We start from the raw sequence: 24,026 nt of genomic DNA on the forward strand, positions 1-24,026 counted from the left end.
TCCAATCTTTTTGTAGTAAAAAAATAAGTAGTCAAAGTGTTCTTTATAAAATGAAGTGAAGTTATTGTTAAAAAGAAAGACAAGTCAAGTCTTTTGGGGAAATGCTCCTTTTTCACAAGGGGAACAAAAGGCATTTACAGAGCAGATGTGATGCTAAAAATGTCTAATATTTCAGTTGGACTAAGAACAAAAACTGAATATTCATGTATCATAAACATTTCAGTCATCAAACTCATGTGGAACAGTTATTTATGTATATGAATACAATGTCAAAGCATAAATTGCCAGATTTTCCTGATATAAAAAAAAGAGCGTTTACCCCTTCTGACATATTACCGAGTACTGTGTCCATCACCGTTTATTTAAAATAAACCCAAGTATGTCGTTCACTGGCAACATCTGAACCCAGCGCCACTCACTTTTTGGCCTTTTGTTTCTCAAATAAACATAAATCACGATGCAACTCAAACTGATCTCATGTGAGGAGTATGTGCAGGTTATAGTTGTTTTTTGTGTGGATGATTAAAAAAAAGGCAGCAGTGTTACAGAAGAGCTTTCAAATGAGCACACGGGCCAATTATTCATCTTCCTCCAAAAAAAAATAAAAATAGATGCAGATACAAAACTAAACAAGCACTTGACATATGGATACCAGCTCAGTCTCCAGCGAGGGCCGCGCCACTGCTAGAAGCTCCACGATCGCTCAGGTGGATCAATGGAGTCGCTATAGTTTAAGTATTTGTTTAGAGGAATTTGTACACGGCCTACTTTAAACCTCTATAGTCCAGGATTTAGGAAACGGGTATGGGTAAATCAAAGCGCAGCAGTCCTGATGTGCGGCAGCAGACGGAGACACTGCAGCTGCTTGTGTGAAAGGTATCGAGCGGCTCGCAGCAGACGAGGCCCGACGCAACGTCACCGGACACCGAGGAGCAAACAAGACCTTGACGGACGCTGCATCTTTCATTTTTCAAGAGATTATTTGCCATTGCAGTAATTGTCTGGCGGTCCCAGGAACAAATCTTCCTCCACACTCGTGGTTTTCTTTTTTGGTGACAAAATGTGTGATTGGTGACGTGTATTAATAATGATGAAACACAAACTATGGATGCATCATTGAATTTTATTAGGAGTCGGCGTATACCAATTCAAAATTCATAAAATGTTCTGTAAAAGAAAGTTAGATCAAACACTGTTGATGGACAGGAAAAAAAGGCTCGCAGCATATTAAGAGCTTATAAAAGACAAAAAGATTTGAGCAAAGTGGTAAAATACTTATTGGTATATTGATGCTGTCAGAAACATGTGATGTGGATAATTGAGGATTTGGTTCACTTTTAGAAGTGTTTTGTGCAAAGTAAGAGAGTAAAACACCGATTCTAACGCTCTTTTCTCGATCGTTCCCTAACAGCGGTCGCGTCCTCACTGATGCAGCGATAATGACAACACGTCCCTTCTGGGAGCCAAGACGAGGTGTTTTTATATATATAATTTTTTTAAAATCAAGCTGCTTCACAATTTCCATCATTGTGAGACGTCAGACAGACTGCTCTATAAATACTCTTCTAGTGCAACAAACCAGCTGGTGTTGGAAACCTCAACATGTATGCAAAAAAGTTGGCTGTTACAGGGTTAGTTCTTATTAAATAATACATAGAAAACTATAGATACTTTGTAAACGCACTTAAAGTATAAAATAATCCACGATGACATTCTGTTATTTGTCAATTTGGTTAATCATCCATCATAACATATTTAGCTATTTAAATCCATCACTGTTGGTCTGATGGAACAAATAAGACATTGCAATAGCAACAGCGTCAATAATAAAAAATAAGCATATATATTTGATTTGGGTTAAACAAAAACAAAAAAAACTTTTAAAAAACTGTAAACATATAAATACATTTTGTAGTGATGCTTTATTGGGTTTTTAGAATGTTCGATATTGCAATGATTTCGTCCACCTCCTGTGTAATCGAACTTTTAGGGACAAGATACACAACTTTAAGTTAAATAATGTTTGACAACATTTAGGGTTCATTTCTGATCTGAAAAATGTGCCCCACATAATCCTAAGAGCCAACGTTGTGCGGTGGACCACCGCTCCACCTCATAACGTCTCCTTGTGTAACTGTTTGATAAACAGAAAGCCATCATGCACACATCTCCTTGTGAATATAATTAAAACATTAGTGACATTAATTAAGACTCTTTACAGCATTAAGACCTCTCAGTGGATCTCATTATAAAAAACTAATTATACACCAATCCAGTCACAGAGTCTGTGACAGCAAGAGCTGTTGGTTGTCGTTTGATTCGACATGTTTTTCTTCTTCCTCATACCCACTCGAGAAAGTGCGTGACGACGACTGAGATGGATCTTTACACATACAATAGAAAATATGTTCTCTGGTTCTACAAAAACAGTGACTTTATAGGTTCTTAACCTCAAACTGGAGGACGAGTTTTTACATTAACGGATTGGTGGATTGCAAAAAGTATATAAAAAAAGAAAATGTTGTTTCTCCAGATCTGATTGAAAAAAGCGTGCTTCACAGGCAGCAAGCGAGCATCACTGTCGTGTCCATCACACTCAGCCAGCTCGGCGCCACCTGGCTGTTCTGGCCGCACAGACTCTATATTGTTTGGTTTAATGGTCGTGGAAGCCCGGCATGGGGAAGGGCCTGGCAAACGCTTCAACGCGATGCCGCAGGTTGGCGATGCGAGCAATGGTCTCTGGGTCCTGAAGGAGGAAGTTTTTGAAGTCTTGGAGCTTTCCTAAAGATGACAACAGAGGAGAGAGAAATAAAAAGGCTCAACTTTAGTCATTTAGATTCCTTGGTTTTATCGCCATTGGGCTTTTTGCGTCAGCTAATGATTGAGTATCCAACAATTAAATATAACATATTATACCGTTGCGGCCTCTAACATCTACATAGTTTTGCAAATAAAAAAAGGCAAAGCGCTGAGGCCCGTGTTCTTGCCGAATACCAGGCTACATGGTTATCGGCCTCCCCTCTGGCAGCAGGCTTACCGGTCTTTTTCTTGACGTCCAAGGCAATCTCGAAGCCTTCGTCCATGAGCTCGACAACTTGCACAAAGTCGGCTTCTTTGAACTGTCTGGATGTCAGAGCTGGAGTACCTGGGAGGGAAGAGAACACACAATATGCAGCTTGAAATACAAAGTTAAGACTGGTAATCGCTTCCTTTTGCTTTTAGAGCTTTAACTGTCAAATACATTTTCCTGCCTTACATTCTACTTCTGAACCATATGGTCTTTGGAGAAAAACAGAACCCTGGAGCTTCTTGAAATATCAGTAATAAATCCACAAACTCCAGATGGGACAAACCAACAATGATGCTGATGGCCGAAGGGTCGTTTAGTTGCAGACCCAATCTCAAACAAACAGTTAAGGTAATACGTTCTGTTTCTCGCCTTAAGACAATGCTACACATGTGGCAGTGTGGATGTGGAGCTCTGGAACTTCCTGGAAGATGATTAAAAACCCAAACACTCAATTAATCATGATCTGCTCAGTGCTTGTGGCTTAATTGGTGTCTGACTAATTTCCATATGCAGAATTACATTTTTAAAAAGTGAGTGAAATTAACTAAGATGCTGAAGGAAAAGTACTTTTGACCATAAGAGAACTCATCTTGTGGTTAAATACAGAATTTGTAATGTTGAATTGTTGATTACATATTAATAAGTGACTAACAAGACATAAGTTTCAGGTTGGAACCCTTTTGAATTCACAAATAAGCAACAATTTATTAAGTAAACAATAAGTATGACAAGATCTTGTCCGAGTGAAGCTAAATGTAGAGCACTGTGAAGCTGCTCCTCACCGAGCCGGAGGCCTCCAGGAGTCATGGCGCTCTTGTCCCCGGGGCAGGTGTTCTTATTGGCGGTGATTGACACCAGCTCCAGCACCCTCTCGGCCCGAGCCCCGTCGATGCCTTTCGGCCGCAGATCAACCAGGACCAGGTGGTTGTCGGTCCCGTCTGAAATATTCAGCATTCTTAGTAAAGGTTTTGAAGATGAGGAAAGTCCAAAACTGTGTAGACACAAACTGCCTTTAAGCCTTTGATCAGACCACCTCAACACGAGTTTAACGCAAATGCGTTAATGCTGCTAGGATTTTAAGCTGTAGGATATGAAACGGCATGCAGTTAACAATGAGGCCAAATTATTGTCGAGTAATGCGTCGTCGGGGCATCCAATGAGTCACATCATCTTTCTCGTGCATTTGACAGCATATCTGCTTCATTTTAATCCGAGCACTGTGAGTTACTTAGATGTAACCAGTATGTAGATGTGTTTTACTTGTAGGTACATCCAGTGCTGCCGCTAGCCATGTTGGTGCCCTAAGCTTAACTCCTTCACGATGCCCCCCCTGAGATAGGAAAGTGACCCACGGCAGAGCAGTGTCGACGGGGTGCTAGTGAGAGTGTGCTCACCTGTGTGCGCGGATGTGTCGGCGCGCATCACAGCAGAGCGATGGGAGCCGAGAAGTGTTGACGGGGGGGGGGGGGGCTGAGCGATTAAATATTACTCTTGTTCTGCCTGTTTTGTGATATACGTGCCTAAAAGATGCCTAATATTTCTAGACTGAAATAATATCGGCCTTATAATTATTATAACTATGAGGATTTTTTAAGTTCCCTTTTTTGTGGTGCCCCCTCAGGACTTGGTGCCTACGCACAGCGCGTAGTGCGCGTTATGGGAGCGGCGGCGCTGGGTACACCTAGCTACCAGTAATGCAGCCTAGTGCAACACTTGAGGCTGCAGTTCAGAGTGCTGTGGATCTGTATTGCGTTGGAGGGGTTTCTAGTTTCTTCTTTTTTACATCAATGATCGTAGGTTGCATCATAGACAAACTACATCATCTGAAAGAATCAGTTAAATCAAAACCTCCAAGTTTCAATTTAAAAAAAAACATTACAACCTTCATGAAGGTAGGATGTATTGCAGGACTGTTATATTCGACTGCATTGATTGAAGTAAGATGCATCCAATGAACTCAAAACTGAGTGAAGAACCAACTTTCTTGTGTAAGCACACACTCCTTTTTACACAAACATCTACAAATGGATAGGAAACAAGGAGCATGCACACAATGCAGATAGCACAGGACACGTCTGTATTTTTTTAGGGTATCAATTGAAGTCTATACATAAAAAAAAGAGCTGAAGCTAAGAGTGATCACTTTCATCTGGTTTTATTTCCTCGGCTGGCAGGACAGCTACACTGGCATTGGCCTGTTCGCACATCATTCATTTAAATGCCTTTTTCCTGTCATGTAATTAGCATTTTGTGACATTTCTCTTTAATGACAGAGTTGTGGTTTTCTGCGTTTATTTATGCCATTTGCTGGGACAGCGTCTCCCTGTGAATTACAACAACAATATGCTTTAATACAAGTTAGATTACCTGACACCAGGGTGTAGCCTTTGCCGAGAAGAGCTGCAGCCATAGACTTGGCGTTCATTAGTACCTGGGAGATGTACTCCTTGAACATGGGAGACTGTGTCTGGATACACAGACACAAAACCACAAGGGTTGAGCAAGATAGAACTAAAGTTAGAGTTTGCACTTTTTTCAGTTGGGGGCAAGACAATATTAACCAGATACCAAGAAGATAACTTGACTAGATAAACATATCATGTGGTTACAAGTGAGGGTCATTGCTTGTCCATATTTTGTCATGGTTTAAATCGTAATAGCCATATCACACAACATTAAGATCCAGAGAGTTCACAGTTAAGGAAGGGAAGTAACAGTTGCAGCTCATGGAGCAAGTTAGAAAAAAACAAAAACACAATTCAATAGGAAGATTTGTTTGACTGTAAAATTGGATTTACCAGTTACCAACTTCTTATTCTGGAATACCAGACCAAGGTAATACAGTGTTACATCAATACACATATAGTGAAATTGGGCATTAGTGTGTTGTGCTGACCTGTCTCAGTGTCACAGCCACACCAGCGATGGCGTGATTATGTGGTCCACCCTGCAGGGAGGGGAACACAGAGAAGTTGACCTTGTCCTCAAGGTCGTACATGATCTCCTTCCCCTTCTTGTCCACTGAGCGAACTCCCTTACGATAGAAAATGAGGCCAGCCCTGAACAGAACAGACCAATTAGCTGACAAAGCAGTTTTACAATTGTATGTTTCTCTACAACCCAACACGACACTTCAGCCATCTCAGAGGGGAATCAAAACATTACAAAATACTAAAAGTGCTATTATAATCATAAAATAACTAACCAATATGATGCAGTGGTTCAAATGACATAATGAAATGTCTCTCGTTCCTACCTGACTCCTCGGAGGGACTTGTGTGTGGTAGTGGTGACCAGGTCAGCATGTTCAAAGGGAGAAGGGATGGCTTTGGTAGCCACCAGGCCACTGATATGGGCCATATCAGCAAGCATGTAGGCCTTAACGTCAGAACACAGCTGAGGGTAAAAGAGGGGAGCAGAGGAAACAGACACAATTAGGATGTATATGTATACCATGAAACAGGACATTTTAAATATAATTAGAGTCACATTTTTGGTACAAGACACAAAAGCATTTATTGGTTCATTATTGTCAAACAACTGTAGTCAGTAACAGCCTGAAGTCCGTGTTTGGCCCTGAAAACCTCTTCAGTTGCCTTTTCAGTATGTGAAGTAATGTCTAAACGCAGGAGACTATGCACGAAGAGGAAAGATGCATATTCTATTCACCCAAGAGATGTAAACACTCACATCTCCACTAAGATGAAATTCAGCACGGCCGCTTCAGTCACTGCTTCATTTTAACTATGGGGCACAGAGGCAAAATGTGAACTGACCAAGTATTTATCGTAAATATATAATTATGAATAGATTATTCTTGATATAGACTCCCAACTGTGCCCTCTCTATATCTAGATATTGAAATGAGCAAAAAAATAGATAATATCTCTTGGCACCAAAACATTTAACACGGTTTGGATGATAACTCTACATCTGTAAGCAGTACCGATCTTCTCATAAGGGCAGATATCTCAGCCGTTGTTAAACTCTTCGGCAGTCTTCAGAGGCTCAAAATATTACCGCGTAATTCAATAAATCCTCGCAGTCTCTTGCCAGCATTAATTGAAAAAGGCACCAACAATAAATAGCTCGCTAACATGCAAATGACTCGCTGGCAAGCGATCAGAGCAGTAAACAATCTTTTTAGTGTTCCAATTAATATTCATTATCATGACAATCTTCGTTTCTGGTCTTATCTAAACTGGATCAGCACATGTTTATTGGGATAGATGGCAGGTTACTGGAGGGGGTAAAGAACACGAGAGGGTGATGTGCAGCGATAGTGGGGAGAAAAAGAAAAAAGGCTGCTCCAATCTAGGCAACACCGAGAAGAGCCCGGCCTGGCAGATTCTGCCATAAAACAGGAAACAGTTCCACAGAAACATGCCAGGGGAAAAAGATGGCCCCACTTCAGGCCTAGTGGCAAAGTAGTTATGGTGCTTAATGAAAACACAGCTCTGTAATGGTGGGACACTCCATCCGACGGTCCCATCTAAAGTGGGGCTCTGCAACAACAGAGGGAAGCGGTCATGGAGTGAATCAGCAGGTGGGTATCACAAAACAGATAAAGGGGCCTCTTGTGCACTGCCGAGGAGAGCAGTGAAGGGTGCAGTCAGAACGCGCTGCCTTGCACATGCGAGTCAGCGAGTCAGTATACGCGTTCAGTTCGGCTGAATAGGCAAGGGAAAGCATCAGTGATGTGAGACAACAATTTGGTTTCAGTGGGATATGTTGAAGTGTGTAAGTAAGTGAATGCTCAGTATTTTAAGCAGACAGGTCTTCATTGTGGGAAAATAATTAGCGACGCTATGGTTGGGAGTGACTCTGGCCATCAATAAGAGGAGCGGGTCTGTTTGACACTTCAGGAGGAAAAAGGTTTTTAGATAAGAGGAATAAGTTGCTCTGACCTTCATATTGCAGAATGAAAAAACGGGAAGCAGGAGAGGATGATGTAGAGCAACAACACGCACACACATGTTGGGTGAGTTTAGGATACAGAGAGAGTTCTCTATGCACCTTCTTGATGCGGGCGTAGTCAATGAGGCGGGCATAGGCGCTGGTGCCAGCGATGATGAGCTTGGGCCTGAACAGCTTGGCCGTCATCTCCATCTGGTCGTAGTCTATGAGTCCTGTTGCAGTCTGCAGAGAAAGGGAGATGGATTAAGAGAAAAAAAGAGGTCGCAAAGAAGTGAATAAAGGAGTGTAAGCGTCAGCAGGGAAGAAAAAACGACGAGAAAAAGTTGTCAGACGACGAACAAACATATCCAGTTTTTTCCCCATTTGAAACTCATTTGAAGCAGCTGCATTTGAAGTACTTTGGCTACCTTCAAAAAGGGATGTCATTTATCGAAGGGAGACATTTTAACCCATCATATCAACGAAGAAGATTGAGCAATTGCAGAAATGCACCCCTACTTATCGTAATTCTGCCTTTGAGGGCCTGACTCAACTGGTGTGATGAGGCTGAACAGATCAGAGCTTGGTTTGGAGACTTTATCTGCTCTTTTCATTAAAATAAGAAATTTGAGATATGTTAGGTAATCCATTATGCGGGGGATGAACATCTGAGTCACATGAAATGGAGTCGGACTGGAACAGTCAAATGACAAGTGTGCCTTGCTCCTGAACCTCCAGTTTCACATGTTTACTCCTCCTTCAAGCGTCAGAGGAGAGACGGTACAGGGGGAGAGAAAGACGGCAGGATGAAGTAGAAAAATCGAAGTGGGAGACAGAAAAAAATGGAGAATAAGGAAGACACGGACAAGAATAAGAAGAGAAAAGGAGAGGGAGGGGGCTTTATTTAGACAACCTGATAATATCCCATCTCCAGAGCACATCTATGGATGCCCCCTCACTCCATCAAGCAGCTCATTGTGAAGACAGAGCCAGTGGTGCTGGCCAGCCTGTCGATTTCCCATTATCTGTCTCGCAGAGGGGTCTTGCCTGCCCCATACATCAGCAGGTCTGGACATGCAGACTCTCACGGCCATCCATCAGCCACTACCAACACCACCGCACTATGACCCCAGGAGTAAAATACTATACACTCATATACGATGCGCCCAGATCTATGGGACCCTGGTTGTACAGATTTCAATGCTAGTGGAAAACAGCACTTTGAATGTTGTCCATATACTCAACTGAAGGGCCGAAAGGTTGCATTGGGAGTGAAGGGGGCCGACAGTAAATCCACTAAAACACCCGTGTTTATGCCCCTCTTTTGGCAACAAGTGCTTGTTGGGCTGACGTTTAGACACAGATTCCCAACTCACCCGCCTTGTGGGTCACTAAAGCAAAGAGGACGCGTTCTCCTCTTCTCGGTTTATTTAAATTAATATCCTGTTTTTTCTTTAATTTCTTCCAAAGACAGCCCAAGACAAAGAATATTCAACACATATTTAGATACTTGTGCTCATTGTAGATCTATACATTATTGTAATTTTTTCTTCTTTAATCATTATTTTTTCATCCATTTGATGACTTTGGATGAAGCCAACTAAAATCTTTGTATTGACAATATAATAAAAATAAGTATGGTTTATTGTCAGCAGCACATAAGGTTAATATCTTGCTGGTACAGCTGAACACTGGTCTTTATTCAGCGTAACCGTTTCCCCCCCAATCATTTTTAGAGGGAATTGCAGAGTCAGCTGCGAATATTCCTTTAAAAAAGTATTAGCGCAGTTTATCTTTAAATACCAGCACAATTTCTTACCGACTGTAAAATTAGGGGAGGAAACTGACAAAGACAGACAGATGATCAATAATACAACGTAAAGATTGGACAGAGTGCTGCAGCAGAACAAGCAATGCGTCGCACCGGCAGGTAGGAGACATCGAAACGCCTCAAGCTTCCGACAAATGGGAAGTTCTGACAAACAGCACGGGGTCATGAGGAGGTCGGCTCTTAAGTCAGTCAACCGATTCTGAAAAGCATGCCTACATTGATCTAGATATAAAAATAAAATGGAACGATTGGAATTAAGAAATGTCTCATCTGACACTCAGAGGTATACATGCATGCATAACATACATTAAGCATTTTTGAAAATTATGAAACCTGCCTCTTCCTCACAGCTTTTAAAACACACGTGTCCCATTCCCCTCACAACATGTTGGGTGATATCAGTAGATGGGGCCTCGACTTACATTCAGCTTGTAAGGCATGGACTCGAAATAGATTGAAGTTGCAGAGATCCTCTTTACGTCGGACATGTAGCCATGGGTCAGACTGAGTGACAGAGAGGAACATGTCAACAAATGGAAAGTAAAAACACAAAGTTCCATTACCTTGAAAACAACTTCTTCCAGGTGCCAATGTTGCACTAGTGTCGTCCAACAACAACAACAACAAAAGACTAGGAGTCGCTCAGAAAAGTGTGAGGATAAGAGATTATAAGTGACAGGGTGCAGGTGAAGAATAAAAACAACATCTGTGGTGACTACTCACTGTCCTCCATCAGGCAGGTCCAGGCCCATGATGCGGTCATGAGGTTTGAGCACGGCCGTGTAGACAGCAAAGTTAGCAGGGGAACCAGAGTAGGGCTGGACGTTGACACCCCACAGAGCTGGGTCCAGGTCAAAGGACTCCAAGGCTCGTTTCTGACACAGCGACTCAATTTGATCGACCACTTCTGCTCCACCATAGTATCTGAGAGAATGGATGAAGAGGAGGGGGGGGGGGGGGGACAAGAGACAACGTCAGGCTATTTGATAGAAGACATTTATCCATCATCACCTTTTAAATTGATATGGCTAACTTTTGAGCAAATAGTTGCTTATTTATATTGCCATGGCCCTGCCGAGACTCCGCCCTCTCCTCCTCTCTACCTTTATCTGCCTGATGGATCATCGAGGTCTGGATCGTGGAATATGCCTACCACCAACTATTCATACACTGTCAAATTCATGGATTGTGTCGTTACTGTGTTTTAATTTGTGTATGATGATTCCTTCTGTACACATTACATCAATTGCACCTGTCCAGTTGGAGCGCTATACAATTAGATCGAACTCACGAAGTTCAGTGCAGATATTGGAATAGTGTTGTGTGGCTCGTAGGACTTTACAAGGTACTTTGAAGCTAAATTAATAACATTGAAAGTCCAGCGTTTCTCTGGCAGGAAAAGCAGCAATATAGATGCTGCAATCCACTTTCCACCTCTTCTTCACCTCCTCTTCACCTCTCCGTCTCGCTCTCCTCAAACAGTGAACGCTGCGTTGAGTCCTCATGTAATTGTCTGTTAGTCTTCAATCCAACAGTTAAAATGTTTTAAAAAAAGAAGATGTAATCATTTCCAAACTTCCCAACATGTTTTTATCTCATTCAATATTCTGCTTCATTATTTGTTGTCATTTGGCTTTTCAAAAACAACATTTTCTGCACAGCCCCAAACATTTTTTTTGCACAGAAATGGAGTCGAGTACCTGAATTAACAGACATCCAAAGAGTAATTAGAAAAACTCAATGAATGTAGAAAGTGACATTTGGTGGAGCCTTAGTCGCCTGGTCCGATCCACTTTGTGATGTGGGGCCACAAATGACAGCGTTGCATGAGAAGAATTCAGAACTACCATCCCAAGATCAATGCAATTACTGCAACTGCTATTGTTATTCTTCAAGTTTTTTTATTTACTCCTCAGACCAGTATCAAATGTTTTGAGACCCGGTGCCGGTCCACAGGCTGGTGGTTTGGGGCTGCTGACATTGGTCTCGCGCAATCTAGACCAATGTTAACCCAAAACAACCACAGAAAATCGGGGGCATCTCCAGTGATGACGCTCATCAAACCTTTTCAGTTACAGAGAATGGAGCAACAGATGGCTACTTCACAAACCACTCATTCAGTGAGATCATCCTTTTGTTACATTGCATTTAACTGCAAACAGCAGATGAGTAGGATGTGAAGTTAAAAGCATTCAAAAAAGTCAAAAACACATTCAGTAGAAGGGAGATCTTTGGTAGGCTTGTATTCCAGGAATCAAAGGCATCAAATGAGAAGAATTTCAAGACTGGTCAGCTCTGTTTGCTCTGAAGAAATGTGAATGATGTAAGGGGAACGATATAAAAAAAAGTTAAATTGAAAATATAAAACGTGCAATAACCAGCCTGGACACTAAATTTACTCCCCGTCAGGAATCTCATCTGGCGAAGCAGAGGCTGTGGATTATTTGTTGCGTGGTAGGCATGAACTACTATAGGGCAAGCTAGAGAACGCAGCATGAACCAGCATTTGTCTAATGTGTACGTTTATGTGGGCAAAAATGTAACAAACATCCTGAAGCAGACGACGGTGTTGGTAAACTGGGGTGTGGCTCAATAAACACTCACCTTCTCCCTGGGTAGCCTTCGGAATATTTGTTGTTCAGACAGGAGCCCTGAGCTTCCAGAGCTGCTCGACTGCAGAAATTCTGTGGTGAGAACACACACACGCAAACACACACACTCAGATCAATGGCTCGCGTGGACAGAAGGGACAAGGACGGCAAATTAAAGTCTGTTAAGTGATAGTGAGAAATCCCCCTCCAGCTAAAGGCAATCATTACAGTATTGAACCTCTGGACTTCCATAGACTAACACTCTGCACATCACAATGCTTATCGCCTCACTGCTGCAGGATACAAGATAATGCAATAAACTTTTCAGCACATGCCGAGATACATTGGGGTGGCTTTTTTTTAACTGGACGGAAGAAAAAAGATGTTTGGGGTATATTTTTTTGCTGCAAAAGAGGTTTATCATAAAAGTTATTTTTAGATCTCGTCTGTGCTGGAAGAGGAAGACATGTTAAATATTTCTGTTTATTATGCAATATCAGTAACTTGTATTGGACTCACTGACCAATTTTACTAGTCTGATTTCAGCAGAATGAATCAGATTTATTTTACTGAACCTCTTCGAAAAACGTCGATTCATATTTTAATAAACTTTTTTGCTAGTCAACTTTTCTGACATTTTAAGGATCAAATGATTTGTCAAGACAATAAATTATTAATAATAAAATTATCTTTAGTTACAGCCAACTGTTACAACTTTGTGTTCATCTTGTACTTGTCATTTCGTGAATCTTTACCCAACTAATCCATCTGATGATACCTTTCTGGGAATTTCCTCTGCTGTTCGTTAAAAAGTATTTTGTGCATGCTGGAGATGCAGGAATGTGATCCAAACTGTATCAAAAAGTCACCTTTCTTCTCCTCAAGGTCATTATACAAATGTGTAGAGTATGGCACATTGTGCAAAATACTAAGGCTACAGTAAGCAAATATGTTATGTGAAAAAACACATTAAATTATATAAAAAAGACAGGATGTTTAAATTTGACCAATCTAATTTGATTCTTAACGAACTGACGAACACAAATACGTGTGGAGTGACCACCTGCTGCATATTACATTACATGTCATTTAGCAGACGCTTTTATCCAAAGCGACTTACAATAAGTGCATTCAACCGAGAGTACAAACCAAGAACTACAAGAACACAGGAAGCAACACTTCCTCAACTCAGTCGAACCACAAAAGCACCACAATAAGTGCCATTCCAGTGCCACTGAAATGCAAATCTGTGTTTTAATCCAGATAGTCGGAAAAGATGTATTTTCAGTCTCAGGCGGAAGATGTAGAGACTTTCTGCTGTCCTGATGTCAGTGGGGAGCTCGTTCCACCACTGAGGAGCCAGGACAGCAAACAGTCTGGATGTAGAGTGATTAGCTCGAGGTGCAGGAGTCACAAGTCGGTTGGCTGTTGCCGAGCGGAGCGAACGTGCCGGGGTGTACGGTGTGACCATATCCCGGATGTAGACGGGGCCCGATCCGTTTAGAGCACGGTACGCCAGAACCAGTGTTTTGAAGCGGATGCGGGCAGCCACCGGTAACCAGTGAAGAGAGCGGCGGAGCGGAGTGGTGTGGGTGAATTTCGGGAGACTGAAGACTTCACAAATACAACCCTGACTCTGTACAGTCACTTTTGGTATGGCCCCCTGACAACACTTACTGTACATCATCACACTGGCAAGTTAGAAAGTCTCGTCTCCACACTAGTGGCGGTGCGTCCAGAGGGCGCTAGGGCGCCGCCCCTCTTAAAATTTTGAGATGAAAAAAAGAAAAGAAAAGAAAAATACATCCTGTCAAAAAACATTATATGCCAAATCATTTAAATAGTAAATATACCGTGTTGACACACTAAATGTGTGTGGGAGACAGTCAGCCTGTCAACAACCACTTAAGTTAATGTGAAAAAATATAATATATCGCCACTCATTATCACGGAGAGAAGCCCCGCCCCATTTTCGGGACACCGGCCAAACGTGTGTGTGCGGCAGCGAGCAAACATTTCAGTCGTTTCGGCAAGGACGGCTTCTCATTGGCGGATGAAACGTGAATCTTGGGGCACAAAAATATGCGCTCTGGCCAATGACATCGTTTTATTATTTCACGTGACTGGACTATTCGGCAGATCAGAGACCGGTATCTTCCCTCAGCCAGAGAGCTCCACGGAGCTACGGGAGCAGGTTGCTAACGGAGCTGTTAGCTGGAGCTCAGTGTTTAGATTCCCCTGTCTGTTGTTCCAAAGTCCTGGGACTGAAACTCTCTGGACTACAACGGGGTGAGGGATCTAAAGAGCTGCAGACAAGTGTAAAGCACGAATCTTGCCGCAGTTATCTAGCTAAGAGCATGAAGCTAACTCGCTAACAGCATGAAGCTAACCCTGTTTGCAGAGCAGAGCAGCAGAAGGAGACCGAACTGGCATCGAAAACACAACGAAGAAGTTCTGACAAACAGACACATTCCCTCCAGAATAATGAAACAGGCTGGTTACAGACATGATTGACTTTAACCAGAGAGCTATTGAGAAGTTTGCCAACTTTAAAGAGAGGAGGCTACTTTTCTTTACAGTAGTGGGTCTGCTCTGTCACCCAATGTAACATGTGATCTCTTTCTGACTCTATTCTGCTCTGAACCTCTTTCATGTGAGGGTGAAACTCTTTTATTTTGCAAACCTCTGAAACCCAGCCCAATGTTTCTTAAAGCTGCTCTGAACCTCTCATGCCCAAAGTTACAGTGTGTTGATAGTTGTTATTGGACCGTGTTGAGCGCGGTGTGTTCTTGAAATAAAGCTTTGTTTTTTACAATATTCTACTCAAAACCTCTTTTCTTCTCATTGTTGAGTGCTATTTAAACCGCGTCGCCCAACTGCGCCCCCCAAAAAAATTTCACCAGCCGCCACTGCTCCACACTGAGTGTGTGTATGCATGTTGTGTGTGGTTATGTAAATGCTTCACCTAGAAGCCAAGAGGAGATCAAGTGAGATAACAGCTCCAGGAAAAGCTCTCTGCTGCGTCCGTCTGTCATGCAGACAACTCTGTATTTATTACGAAAGGAAATACATTTGCTTCTCAGCGCCTTGAAGTGTGTGTGTGCGCGTGTGTGTGCGCGTGTGTGTTAGTCTTTTCATTGAAGGAATGCCTTCCCTAGCCGTTACTGTGATGTGCCTCGCAGAGTGAGGTGGGGAGGAGGCAGAATGAAGAGATCAGCTTCATCTCACACTAGAGCGGTCAGGCTTTTTGTAGACAAGGGGCCGGTATACTGCACTGAAAAACTACTGTGGCGAAGAAACAGGAGGAGAGAGAAAGAACAATTCAAGACAAAACCTCTTCTGCTCTTTTGAATAGTAATATTATCCATTTCACATCATTTAGCCCCGGAATGAAACAAAGAGTAACCCACATGTTTTTGTAACGACTGACGATTCTGGCTTACAAAACGTACTGTATCCCCGTGAGCGTTTTCACCATTTAGGAAGCTACATTTAAAAATGAATGTATTCTTTTAACACTAGGCAGAGTTCATGATATCTTTAATATAGTTTGTGTTTGAGCAGGAAAGTCACAGTTTCACTGTCCTAGCCAGCCCCTTAAAAAATAATATATATATATATCTAAAAAATAAACACATACACACATCCGCAAGATAAGGTAGGAATAAAGATTAATAAAGAATTAACACATTTGCAGGGTATGATTTTCAACCCATATAATTTTGTACTGGATGCGCTTTGTGCACTGTATTTATCTACAGAATGAGTCTAGATGAACCACTGATAAAGGCTTTTTTATCAATGCTGGCAGCAGCGATATGGATACAAAAAATAATATACAACCCAAAATAGATATCCATGAGGCTAGCAAGACTATTCATTTAGACAAACATTAAATCAGAGGGGATTAGGTGTCCATACCATCCTTTACCATCTCTCTGTTAACCACTCAATTAGTTAGGATGTACATACAGTCAAACTGGTCAAACAAAAACAGGATCCATAAAAGCAAGACGTCTTACCTCCGACGCAATGAGCTCCAATCCGCGGCACTGCCTGTCCTTCTCCTTTAGCAGCAGATTCCACATCTCGGGGTCGTCCTCAGCCAGGCTTTCCTGGCCCGTCCACGGACGATCTTCATCCACTGCCCGGGTGGCGGCGTGAGACTGCTGACCACGTACACTGAGACGAACTGGAGCTTGCTGGCACAGTGGCTGTGAGCAGAAGAGAAGCAAGTTGCCACGGTTAGGGGAGAAGTTTAGTTTCATCCTGCAGATATTGCCAGTTCAACAAAACCACTGCACTGCAAATGTCCATTGCTTCAATACAACTATGGAGTATTGTAGCTAGAAAATGAGAAAAATATAAAAAATGTGGGTGTATAACATGCATTTTTTAGTTATCAAGCTTTTCATTGCCATTCTGTTGCTAGGACTTCCCATCAGCCACTGCATTAACACACATTGACACAGGAAATACAAAAAGGGGCCCACAGAGAATATTTATTCTTATCTATAAAGATTAAACTAGCTGGGACTCCACACAAAGAGCAACCAGAAAATAATTGCGAGACGTTACACGGAGCACATATTTTTCTACAGAATGTATTTGATCATTTTACTTATTTGAAGTAACACCCCAACTTGTCGTGTATAAATAAGAAGACATTTGAAGCCCCCCCCCTGCCCTCTGTTCCTACACTCCAATATGTAGCCCGGTATAATTAGAAACTGGCGTGTTTGCATGATATCAATAATCAGCGTGGTTGTTCAATTATGCCTCTATCAGCACTTCTACAAACTGGGGGACTGACTTTTACAGCCCCAGTGTGCCGAAGGAGACATATAGAGAACAGATTCAGCACTTCCTGCTTATCTAATCTAGACTGGGGCTGTCAAGTTCTGCTGCTGCTGCTGCTGCAATGCCTGATCACGTGAGTCCATACAATTTTCTGTAAAAAAAAAGAAAAGAAAAGTTAAACACAAATCCTATACTGGCTTCAATCTTGGTTCTTCTGTGCACTGTGCGCCTGTGATGGAGTATTCAAACCCAACATGTCAGGCTTGGTATTGCATACAGTAGATACTTTCCATAGGGGATACAAAAGCTTTGACAGCAACAAAAGATTGCACTGTATTACAGATGTGCTTTATGTGTGCACTTATTTGCTTAAGTTCCCTTATCAACACAGAGGGCACTGAGACTGTGTGGGAGAAAACACAGAAATAGAAAGAAAAACCCCTTCATGACAGGTTGATGGCATTGACAACAAAGTGGCTCACGACTGTCATTTAATCAACAATATGATGACTGTGTTGAGATCAATCCCACCAAAGCCAACCTAAAGTTATCTATACAGGTGTGCTGGCACGTGAGGGACAAGCTCCGTGTAATAGAGCCATTAACACAACGCTCAGCACTGGAAGAGAACATCGATGTGTTTTTGTCCATGTCGTGTAAAAATGTCCAGGTACTTATTCTATTGTCGTGGCTTTAATGCACTGTTAATATTTAGAGAAAACACTTCTTTCATTTTATTTGAATGTTGTACAGAAATAAAAGCTTTCTGACCAACCTGGGTCTCATAATTCAACACATTCTTTGTAAAAAAAACAACAACCAGTTAATAAGATTACCTTATCCTTGGGAACAGCATGCAGATAGTTTATCTACTCCATCGCTGATCGGCCCATCCTCTAGTCTCTACTCCGCCTCTTCATCTGCTCCCTGGGGTGACACCAGGGGCAGCAACTTGCACATTAATGGACGATTTCTAACAGTTTCTACTCTGGCCTTCTGTCACTAGTGGCGGTGGTGGAAAGGAGAGAAGCCCCCCCCCCCCCCCCTGGGTTCTGGAAGAGATGAAGGCTTGGGGAGACAGGTCGGGCAGCCTTAGAGGACAAGTTTCTCGCTGAGAAATCACACGGGTCATTAAATCTTGACGGGAACTGTCCTTCGTTGTCTGCACTTCTGCTGGGACACACCAATGCTTGGGAGAGCAGTGGCAGGAAAAACCCGACACAAGCCAACATTGCCATAATTATAGCGCTGCTGACGACTGCAAAACAAACTCCTCCTCCTCCTCCTCCTCCTCCTCCTCCTCCTCCTCCTCCTCCTCCTCCTCCTCCTCCTCCTCCTCCTCCTCCTCCTCCTCCTCCTCCTCCTCCTCAGCTCGCCTTGTCATCGCCATCACAGCATCCAAATGAGACAGCACTGGGCTGACACAAACACACAGGTCTGTCGCGCCACTTCCCCGTCTCACTTCCCAGCCCTGATCATTACGGAAGATTAATTAAGAAACACAAGATAAACCGAAAAGTGAAAGTCAAGATGCTAACACTGAATATGTCACAGCTGGACTATTTTTAGGCGACAGGTGATGCTGTTTGAAGGTGAGCTTGATGAAAACTTTGCTTTGAGAAAAGGGGCGGGACCACATCAACCTGGGCACCGAGCACGAGATGATGGCAGAACTACAGATGCACGGCATACGAGTGACAAAGATAAGGTAATTATTGGCAGTTTGCTTCTCCTGTCAAACATCTGTGCCCAAAGACAAATAGAAGAAAAAAACGATTTTATTAATCCTAGTTCTGTATTATTTTGTCCATTTCCCGAAGCGGCGCCGGATGAGTACATTTTACAGATGACTGCTGTCCATCAGTGGCTGCACCAAACAGCAATCAGCCAGATAACAGAAGCAAAACAGAAAAGACTCGGCAGGAGACACTGAAGAGCAAAGAGGAAGATATGTAAGGGTAGAGAGAAGAAGTGTCAACAGGACAGCAGCATTCATCAGTCTGACACGTAGTTGCCTCTTTCCCCGTCGCTGACTAATAGCAGAGCTGTCCGTTACAAATTGCCCTGCGATTCAGTTTAGATAACACTCGACTGAGAAATCTGGATGGGGTGAAGAGGCGTGAAGGGACGGAGGCCGAGTCCAGGGGCCAATCCACTGTATTCGGGTCAAAGGGTTGTCAGAGACATAAGCCATGCTGGCAACGAAGCCAATTGCCAGGAGGTGGAGGCAGTGGAACGATGCATACATGCTGTGGTGACAGCGATGATGGTGAAAGAGCTCTACACTGGGCATCGGGTGCGTGCTGGGGACCGTTGGGCTTGTGTCCACAACCCTCTCGTCATGGTTTGTTCAATCAAAACTAGACACTCAAGAGCAACAGTATGCAGGATCTAGTGGGATTCATTGGGAGAATATTCAAAATTATGTTTACATTAGTGGATTATCCCCTTGAACTCAGAATCAGTGCGTTTCAGTGAGCTTCGAAATGGCCATTTATATCTACATGGGGAGCAGGACCTCGACAGCGTCTGCCATGTTGTACTTCCATCTCGCTTCGCCATGTTTCTACAGTTGCAGACAGGACAGACCAAAAGGACCCATTTTATGTCAGTTAATCTCGGCACACTTGCAAAGCGAGGGGTATTCAGATGGGTGCCGTCTGCGACCTCACCACTAAATGCTAGAAATGACTGCACACTGCTCCTTTAACTGGGTTTTTTCTGCATTGTAAAACCTTGTTTGGATCAACTAAGGGCTCATTTGAGCCACCTAAATCAGTCATGAACATAATTACTTTCTTCTCACATGAGTTAATGGAGATGAAATCAGATTATGTTGGTTTTCAATTCAAAGTAGCACAAATGGAGGAGTCACAAAAAGTTGTTATTTCAATAAAAATTCAGCATGGACGAAAGTGGGGCATGGCAGAAAAAGTTTGAGAACCACTGCAGTACATAGAGAATGAAAAAGAGCTTAAATTAGATTCATTTTTGGTTTTAGGAATGTTTTGTCTAATATGTAGACGGCATTAACAGTTGTGAGAGGAAACCAGGAGCGGCCATTTCTAGGTTCTTCCTGCCAGTCTACAGAAAAGATGTTTGGCTCTTCAATGTGATGATGGTACTTCAGGCAATACAGTCCTCATCATTTGAGCCCACATTGGTCTTGGAGCATGAGGCGGTCGTGGGGCATTCAAGTGTTTGTACTAGCTAATAAAGCATGAAACAGCTATATAGTTATGACATTAGAAGTACCCTAACCACACCAACTAGCTAATCTGTTGGACTGCACCTATTTTGACAAACTCAATGTAAGCTTCTTTTGTACATTTTACCAATTTTTTTTATTTTGACAATGAAGTTGATTTTTCTTGCAAAAAGTTAAACAATTCATATACTGCATTTAATTGTTGAGCGTCTTTAAATGTCAACTTTTCCAACTTTTTTTTGTTTGGCAAAAGCACCAACTATAGGTGTTTGTTAGTCGGCCCCGCCCCCTAAAGCTGTAAACCTAGGGGAAACACTGACGTTCATACATTTATATATTTTCAACCACAAGTTACACTTGGTTTTCACTCAAGCACAAAATAATACAACTAAATTGTCTATAAAAAGGGACATTTCACGGATTAAACATTTACTTCTCAAATTTTAAACCAAATATTTTGCCCAGCATTGTTAAATGGTAAAAACCAGGAGACAACCGGTGAGATTGGTAATAGTTTTCTAGAGTTTCTGTCTTTCAGTTTATAGATGCTGGTTACATCAGAGCATGTTGACTTTCTTCTTGTCTAGTTGTAACAAGACCAGAAGGTCAAACCAGTAAATTATTGTCAAGAAGGAGCAGAAAGTTCACAAACTGCTTCAGGTGTGGGAACATCTTCTTTTAAAGCTAGTTACTTTTCTGCATGCTTAAAAACTGAAAAAGTAAAAGGGGATATTTATTTTTAAGTATTTAGCACAGTAGCCCTTAAAGTTAAAGATGTTTGAGCAAACCGTAGTCTTGCAGGCCTTACGAACACCATCAGATAAAAAAAGAAACAAAGTTGAAAGTAGAGTGTGTTGAAATGAATTTTAGCCTATTTCATTTTTCCAAGACACAAATCTCACAAAGCAGAACCTAAACTGTCAAATATGAAAATTGAAATTCTACATTCTGTGATTCTACTCACTTTGCTCTATTTGAGTTTACAATTTAAATGGGTCACTTTTAACTCAAATGTTGAGCAAATTGTTAAATACTGGATTGTCTAGGTGCTTTATCCGACAGTACATATTGCACCTGGGATTGAAAATGTCTTTATATGGTGAGAAGGGAAATTCATGTGGAACAAAATCCATGTAATTCAAGCATCATCTGCACAAGAAGCAAGCTATTTCAACAGCTTAAAATGGCTATAAAATAAATGTAGTAGTTGAAAATGTATAAAACAGAATCTATAGCGAAATGTTCCCTTTAACAAAATAAATATAATGTAGGCATTGATAGAAAAGTGACAGCTGATAGCCTTGATTCTTTGGTCTCTCTTAGTGGGAAAAAAGGTTCTCAAAATGGGATTAGAGATATGTTTTTTAAATTGACAAACTAGACTCCATAACCTGCAGCAACCACCCCCATAATGACCAGAGTAGTTGGTTTTCCACAGATACTATCCACAGGTGAAATAATATTTGATGATACAACTCTGAAAAGTTGAGTTTCCCTCATCTTTAACCACCTCTAAACCCATCCTAAAACTGTATGTTAACAGCAATAAGAAATAAAAGCACAGCGCCTAAAATCTCACACACAGATCCTGTGGGAACACTGCATTCCTTGACCAGAAAAGAAACAAGGGTCTTGTGAGTCATTCTAGAAATTAATGAAGATGCACACTAAACCAATTACCACCAATAGGAAAAGCATGCATGCATGTGAATCACGTTAGTTTATTGGGAAACTTCAAACACACAGTGACTTAAAAACTAGGTCTGAATACATGCCACACAACTTTGGCACAAACGTGGCATAGCCTAGTTGTTTGTGAAACTACATATCTCCAAAATAGGTCACTTCATAAAGTTCAAAATTAGGATATTAATAGCTCTTAACCAACTTTCTTTCCCCAACACCTCCATCACCCTGATGCCTCAACTCTCAAAGCAAAGTAATTAATTAAAAGAGCTGTCAAATTATAAAACCCAATGTCTTTGAAATGAGATCACTGTGCAACTAATTGGTCATTAAAACATGTTTTTATCAAGGGGCCTACATTTACCCTAAAATAAAAAAGAGCTTAAAAGCATAACAATAAAAAATGCTAATAATTAACCAGGGCAATTAAACCCACTCTACATTGTAATGTAGTGTACGTACTACTATTGTTATTAACGCTCTTTCAAAAGCTTTGAAGTATAAGATAATATTTACAAACCTGCAATAAATACTTGGAGTTTGTAATCTTCAGATTGTGATGGATTGTGTTTAGAAAGAGTGGATGCAGATTGTTGGAAGTTTTGAATTGTCATGCGTTATGCTGAAAGGTATTTACAAATACTTTCCACGAGTTTTATCATTAATTTGAGCTACCTCATAAATGGGCAACTGGGGCATACAAGGTCAGCGAACCTTTGAGCTTTGATTCACCAAATATATTAAGAACAATATTTTACAATTATATCAATTAGAAACATGAGACTTGCATTCTTCTTGCAGCTACCTTAAAGTTCCTGCTTCAAAAGCAACAATCTGCTGACTCAGCTATAAAAAAAATATATACATGCTTTTACAAAAACAGCCTTATCAGTTAACGCTACATAATTATCTCAAAGTAGAAAGTTAATATGTCCTCTGTACTCCTGCAGTATACTTCATTTCGCCCTTTGAACGTTATTAGGGGGCGTTCCCTGAATACCTATTCTTGCATTATTTGCATAGAGTTGACAATTTCCGAGGCTAATTCTCACTTGACTCCACACAGATGTGTGTAATTCTTATAAATATATATATATAACAATTGCATTGAGTTACCGTCCCTCAATAACCCCAAAGAGGTTGTTACATGGGGCCTGATTGGTGATACAGAGACGCGTGGCGTGTTTTCTTCTTGCAGTTGTACCGCATGATGAAACCGAGCAGTCGCTGTTGCATCATTACGCGGACAACTGCAGCTGCAGAACATGCACGTAGCCTGCTAGCGCTTCGGCTAACAAGCGGGCAATATTTCCCATGTGTAATATGAACAGGGCAGACACGATAGCACGCGGTAAACTGCCGCAATCGTCCTTACATTTGGTGACTTGATGAGGAGCAGGTGTGCAGTCAACCCCCACCCACAACTGTAGTAACCGTATTGACGTTAAGCTAGCTCACGATTCAACCGTAAAGAAACGCCGGTTAAATTAATTTACACAACTCAAACACACCGTCAAAGAAACATTGACACAAAACCAGTGCCCTATAATCTACGTACCCGCGTGACTCGCCTCAGGACGAAGGACAGCATGTTTCCAGTTCTCAAGCAGCAGCACAGCCAGGCGACACACAGCTGACAGGCTGCGAAAGGTCTGTTTGAAGTTATTGGCAACGCGTGGTTACGTCTAACCGGCCGAAAGGGCTGATGGGAAATGTAGGCCGTTGTGAAGAAATTACGCAAACCAGCCGTGCACATGACAGGCACTTACTGCTTACTATATCTCTCATTTACTGTTTTCAGTGGCAATTAATTATTTTAATTAAGAAAGTAAAAGTAAAGTTTTAGCTTTACAATATAGGCTACTTAAACTTCTTAGTCTTTGTACTTTACCACAAGTAAAAGTTGTCAATTATAAAGAATGGCCCATTTCAGAATAATTCATT

General features: G+C 41.7%; 1 protein-coding gene across 1 annotated transcript; it reads right to left on the minus strand.

Annotated features, from left to right (window-relative positions):
- Nucleotides 1-1,103: 1,103 nt before the first annotated feature.
- On the minus strand, nt 1,104-23,709 carry shmt2 (serine hydroxymethyltransferase 2 (mitochondrial)). The gene is made up of 12 exons (XM_056437196.1): nt 23,641-23,709; nt 16,411-16,602; nt 12,402-12,481; nt 10,521-10,721; nt 10,220-10,301; nt 8,087-8,209; nt 6,327-6,466; nt 5,967-6,129; nt 5,438-5,537; nt 3,853-4,008; nt 3,038-3,145; nt 1,104-2,781 (listed from the first exon to the last, which is right to left on the minus strand). Exons 1-12 carry the CDS (start codon nt 23,671-23,673, stop codon nt 2,654-2,656), a joined length of 1,506 nt encoding a protein of 501 aa, XP_056293171.1. The 5' UTR covers nt 23,674-23,709; the 3' UTR covers nt 1,104-2,653.
- Nucleotides 23,710-24,026: the final 317 nt, after the last annotated feature.

The sequence above is a fragment of the Pseudoliparis swirei genome, chromosome 18, assembly GCF_029220125.1.
Source record: "Pseudoliparis swirei isolate HS2019 ecotype Mariana Trench chromosome 18, NWPU_hadal_v1, whole genome shotgun sequence".
NCBI classification, from domain to species: domain Eukaryota; kingdom Metazoa; phylum Chordata; class Actinopteri; order Perciformes; family Liparidae; genus Pseudoliparis; species Pseudoliparis swirei.